General features: G+C 38.2%; 1 protein-coding gene across 1 annotated transcript; it reads right to left on the reverse strand.

Moving 5' to 3' along the window:
• Positions 1-147: 147 nt before the first annotated feature.
• Positions 148-4,292, reverse strand: cisd2 (CDGSH iron sulfur domain 2). The gene is made up of 3 exons (XM_086295697.1): positions 4,068-4,292; positions 1,388-1,602; positions 148-1,169 (listed from the first exon to the last, which is right to left on the reverse strand). Exons 1-3 carry the CDS (start codon positions 4,168-4,170, stop codon positions 1,080-1,082), a joined length of 408 nt encoding a protein of 135 aa, XP_086151823.1. The 5' UTR covers positions 4,171-4,292; the 3' UTR covers positions 148-1,079.
• Positions 4,293-6,163: the final 1,871 nt, after the last annotated feature.

Raw genomic sequence — 6,163 nt, forward strand, 5'->3', positions numbered from 1 at the left:
TCACACACTCTTGTAGCTCCCTTCCATTACCACCATTGCCTGAAAAACTGACTTTAAAAAAAATTATATATATATATTAAAATGATAAACATAACCGCTTAAAAAAAAAAAAAAAAAAAAAAAAAAAAAAAAGCATTCTCTAAGTACAACCTTACAGACATTTTATTTCCAAAGGTGACAAGCAGACACATCTCATTAATTTAACATTAAAGATGCCAAAATTCTCTTTATTTCTACATCTAGCATGAATAAATTCACACCATTATCTTGCAAAGCTCATGAACAGTTATACTGTAAAAAACAAACAAACAAAATGCAGATTTGTTATTGATAGTCATTAATGAAGAAAATTTTCCAAGACAACTTCATACAGATATGACAAAAGCCAAAGGAAACAGACATTTTCAAACCTTGAAAGTTTAGTGAAACACGATTTATCTTGAAATTACTTGTGTGGTTTGAAATGTATTAAGGCAACAGAACAGAATACAAAATGTAAAACTCAACATTTAAAGGCTATGAGTAGAACAGATTTAAAGAATAAGTAGCTTCCCATACACACAATAACTTAAAATATGTCACATCCATTAAGTATGGAAATGTTAGTATTTGGCACACATATCTGAAGCAAACAAAATAAAGGAATTAAAGAAAAAAGAAGGAAAAAAAAGCTGTCCAATATCATCCAAAATGAAGGAAGGTCAGACTAGTTTTGAGGACTCCATTTAAACAGACATTTATCTGCAAAACCTCTCGCCTGATGGCCTCACATTAGATAAATGCATCATAAAGTCACTGCAATTATGCAGTTATGTTTCAAGTTTCCCCCTCAAAGTGGTCCCAGTCAAATAAAACTGCTCCTCTGTTAAACAACAAACGTGAACAATGAACAAAAAGGCCCACACAAAAACGAAGTTACTCTTTTTTTATTTTTTAAAAACTTCCCTTATTGCAAACTATCATTAAAGTATCCCAAATGTAGCTTTCAAACAGAGTGTGGTTTCTATTTTTAAGTAAATATAACACCAAGACAAGAGCAAGAAAAACTGTTTAGAGAAAAAAATCCGATCAGTGGTCAATTATAGTATCTTCTTTTTAAGTATGAGCGGTCCCACGTTGTCTCCAGTCAGCTCGTTGTGCTTTAAGTGTGACTTGTCGCATACAGGAAACTAAAACAGGAAACAATATTAACTGATCAGCAAGACGTAAAATGCCCAAACACTTGTCCCAGCTTAACTAGAGGGGTTTATCAATAAATCACAAGCAATAATAATAATAATAATAATAATAATAATAATGTGGATAATACAGAAATGTATCCTGCAGTCTGTGTGAACAATATTTAGATTTACTAACAGTATACTTCAGAAAATACTAACAGACTTACAGTTTTGGAACGCCAGCAGCGACAGTAACACACATTTGCGCTGTTCAGGTCCTCAATGTCTATCTCATTGACCACTTTTGGGTTCTCTTTCTGGATCTTCAGATTGATCAGGCTGTCCCTCTGCTTTTTCTTCTTAGGCAGAAAGGGGCGAATGGTGAGATAACCGAGCAAAGCCAAGATGCCCAGAAGAGGAAGCAACCGGAGCCACTCAGACACTATAGATATTATAGCATAAACAACATACACACATTAGCTAAAGAAGAAAAACACGCATACAATGTTGAACTGGATTCTATGGTCCTAAAACTGGCATTTACTACTGGCCATTCAGATTAGAGATGAAACCAACTGACAGGAAATGTATCATATATGTTGATGAGCCAGTACTAGTACTCATATGCAATGTATACATAAGAAACGTTTTTACTCTATCACTACCGTTTCAAGTGTGTTTCTGGTTCTGCTGGGGGTTTCTTCCTGTTTAGAGGGTTTCTCCTTCCCACCATCACCAAGTGCTTGCTCGTGGAGAGGGGAGGGGTGATTGTCTGGGTTTCTTTCTTTCATTATGGGGTCTTTACGCCATAATACACAATTATACTACTATTGTGATTTGGGGTTATATTAATCAACTGACCTCAACTAAATTTCGCACTGTCTGTCAAGTGTGACAAAAACACATCTTCAACAGTGCTGTGTGCATTTCCGTACACTCTTCCTCATTCTGATTAACTCATTAGTGAGCCAGTCAAGCCTCATATATGTAATTTATTCAAGGAGCTTTATTGTCATTTGCATCACATGTTAACATGAGGTGGAACGAAATTATGTACACACGGTCCCGGAGCGAAGAGACAGAATAATGAAAAAAAAAACAAAAACAAAAAACAAACAAATGTTTTTAAAAAGTAATCAATGAATAGGTTTGTTTAACGAAAAAGAATAACAAGTAATAAAACAACACGATAAGCAGAGTGCAACAACCTGAGTACCAGTATGGAGTTATAAGCATAATTTTGCATAAATAATGCATAAGAGAAATCTTAGTGATTTATGCACGCTAAAAATGTGGATCAAAATGTGGATTCTCGGATCCACATTTCTTGTATAGCTTGTGTCTGATCTGCATTACTAATGTATTATTACACTCGATCCAACTCGAGTGTCATATCACACCAACAGCTACCAGGGGAAATGCCACACCGAGACCTTAAAAGTGCTCTGGGAAAACCCGCCTTATGCTCCACCATACATCAGAATCAGAATACTTTATTGATCCCTGGGGGAAATTATACATGGTGAAGACACAATCGGGATTAAAGACAGCTGTGTAATTTCACTATTAGCACTGTGTCAGACCCCAGCTTTTGATAATACCTTTATGCGGGTTAAAAGGATTCTGATGCCTAATGGGACATTTCTAATCCTTAATCCTTTTAACAAATTGTACACAGTTCAAAAGGGATGTCTTTGCATGTGGGAGAATGGCTATGCACCGTCATCTAATATGAACTGACCCACTTTGCTGCTTAGGACAAACTGACAGTTAGCAGGGCCTTCATAACTAGGCTTTAACTTAAAACCACTAATATTATGCCTGTCAGTGAGTATTAACCAACGCCATCTCCCAAAAGAAGAGTGTTGGTTTTGGTTGAAGGCCTTCTCAGATGGGCATTAATGTTTTACTTTCTCCACAAGGGTTAGCTAGTGATGTAAATGCCATTACCAAAGGGTGCATGTGACACTGTGTGCCTTTCATTGTGTTGTGGTCAAGCTATCATGATACTACAAAGAGTATCAACTGCACATGCTTCCTTCAGGCAGACTCAGGAGTATTATAACTACACATGCCTTGCTTTAAACGTCCTCATCCACAAATCCAAAACTTTTCAATGATCTATGCTGGCTCAAAAGATCAAGTTTTGAATTGACTTCACGAAGCCCTGGTTTACTTCTTCCGTTCCTATATTTAAACTGCGCAAGACTTGCCAAAGTTCAGCATTTCGGTTCTCAGTTAAACTGGTTCAGCAGATACTACGTGTGATGTTAAGAGTTCACAGAACAGTCTGAAAGAGTCAGCGCAGCTGGGACCACAGGGTAGTAGGTTAGTATGCAAAACGGGCCCCGAGAGAGTCTCAGACGCATTTGTATGATTTATTCAAAATAATTTAAAAACTTCTGCAGGAGCGCCACCAGATGATCATATGGTGCAAAATAAAACAAATGTGTTTAAAACTTGCTTTTCACAAAATTACAGTTTGGCCAGTGCTCGAATGAGCAGGACAATTAAGAAAAATCGTTTTTACACAAGCGATATGCAGGTAATTAGCATCACACCATTCACAGGACTTCACTTACAAAAAGACAATGTTTGTAAAGTTATAACGAATTCGTGGTTATTATCACGAGTGTTTGCACATTCAAACAGACGCAAACAACCAACAAGCACGACCGTAAGGTCATTACTTTGTCTTTGACACACACACAGACGAGCACAAAAGATTTACGCTTAGCTGTTTCATGACTCAAAGAAGCACTCTGGGACATAATCCCTGTTTTTGTAGGACTGCTCTTCACGACACTACTAAAGCAGCTAGCTAGAGTAAAAAAACTCTGTCTCCCACGAGTTTACTACTCATCACCCCAGGACTGTCTGAAGTTCAACACAGCAGCTGCTAATTACCTGTTAACCTCGCAAATCCGCCGATGGTCTCCGGCAGCGGTAGCCTCTTGAGGTAGGCTGGAAGCTGGACTTTTATTATTTTTGCTATCGTCTCTAAAACCATTGTGAATTGCTCGGTTGAGGAGCTTTTGTGTTTGACTTGAATAGTTCCTGAGCTTCGTTTATGTCACGGCGTTCATTACTAAGCGCAGTTTTTTTTTGCCGGTACGTAAGCCCCTTCTGATGAAAAGTAGAAAGAACCGAGAAGAAGCGTAGACGTCTCTGTGAATACACGTAACGATGGCACGTGACGGTGGCGTCAGACCAATCAGCGTCCGAGGACCTGGTCGTCTACGATTGGACAACTTGAATTTTGCGTGAGGGTTTCTTCTTCTGCAATTTCATGTGCACTTTCTAAAAAAAAAAAAGGTGTGTGTGTGTGTGTTCGTCAGAGAGTCAGCACAGAAGCACTATAGTCTGAAGTCTATTTTTTAATCTGATACCATCAGGGGGTCAGTGTTGACATTGTGGAGGACTATAAATACCTTGGAGTACACATTGACAATAAACTGGACTGGGCTAAAAACACCACAGCACTTTACAGGAAGGGCCAGAGTCGTCTCTATTTTTTGAGGCAACTGAGGTCCTTCAACATCTGCCAGAAAATGCTGAGGATTTTCTATGAGTCTGTTGTGGCCAGTGCAATCCTCTATGCTGTTGCATGCTGGGGGAGCAGGCTGAGGGTCGCAGATGCCAACAGACTTAATAAACTAATCCGTAAGGCCAGCAATGTTGTGGGGATGGAGCTGGACTCCCTCAAGGTGGTGTCGGAGAGGCGGATGCTGTCCAAGATAAAGACAATGTTGGATAACACCTCCCACCCACTCCATGACATGCTGGTCAGTCACAGGAGCACGTTCAGTGAGAGACTGAGATTACCGAAAAGCACCACTGAACGACACAGGAAATCATTCCTGCCTGTGGCCATCTCCCTGTACAACGCATCCACTTAACACACTGTTTGCTGCTACAACTACACATGTTTCTTTTCCAACTATTTATTTATGAGTGACTTATGTATGTATGTATGTATATATTGTACTATTCTTAGTTAGTGTATTGTCTGTCTTGTCTTAATGTTGGTTTAAAATGGAGCACTGTAACAAAAAATAATTTCCCCCAGGGATCAATAAAGTATTCTGATTCTGATGATTCTGATTCAAAATTATTGCACGCTTTTAGTAACTGTCGCGGTCCACCCCTAAGCCTAAGTAGTTCCCCCTTTTTTAAAGTCTTTTTTTCGTGTTTCACACTTGTGGAACTGTAAATTAGCAGCAGTTATAAGAGCACTGTCATTTCACAGTGAATTCAAAATTTAAAGAAACCTGCCTTCATTTTTAGAAACCCACCAATCATGGTAAACTCACGTAGGATAAGCTCCTTTTTCTTAGTAGGAGTTACACGTAAGTCTGCAACAGTACACATTATCTTTGCTTTAGAATGGGATTTCCAAAGAAAGAAAACCTCGGCAGTTTTAATAGCTGAAGATGTCTGTAGATTATTTAACGGCTGTTTAATATTAATATTTTTATATATATATATATTTAAGGTGGTCTGGTTTTGTTGATTACAGCTGTGCATTGTATTCTGGATGTATCGGTAATATTCACTGTTATGTATCATTTTACTATATAAAAGTTTAAATACCTTTGTTTTTACTGTACCTGTGATAAACAAATAAAATCTCACAAAATGGCAATAATCTGTGTGTGTGTCCTACCTGTGTCCTGCAGTTAAAAATATCCTAAAGCCTCAGATGTATTTATATTGTGCTAGTTCAAACATCAATCGCCTCAATGTGTTTCGAAATATGGACTCCAAAAACGATGGTTTCACCTGAATCATTACTGTTACTGTTAGTAATGATCCACGCCTTTTTTCATACCTTGGCTCATGTGTTTACACACATGATTAATAGTGGGTCAACGACCACCTCCTAAGAGACAATCCCCACTAGAGTTTAAATACCCAGCACTCTCCACCTTTTGGTTTTATAACTGAAGAAGCCTCTTGGATGAGAGGCAAAACTTCTTCAACAAACTTAAATAAGTTCAGTT

The sequence above is a fragment of the Aulonocara sp. 'chitande type north' Nkhata Bay genome, linkage group LG6, assembly GCF_057382095.1.
Source record: "Aulonocara sp. 'chitande type north' Nkhata Bay isolate Kocher_YH1m ecotype deep benthic linkage group LG6, A_spYH_male_GT1.1, whole genome shotgun sequence".
NCBI classification, from domain to species: Eukaryota; Metazoa; Chordata; class Actinopteri; order Cichliformes; family Cichlidae; genus Aulonocara; species Aulonocara sp. 'chitande type north' Nkhata Bay.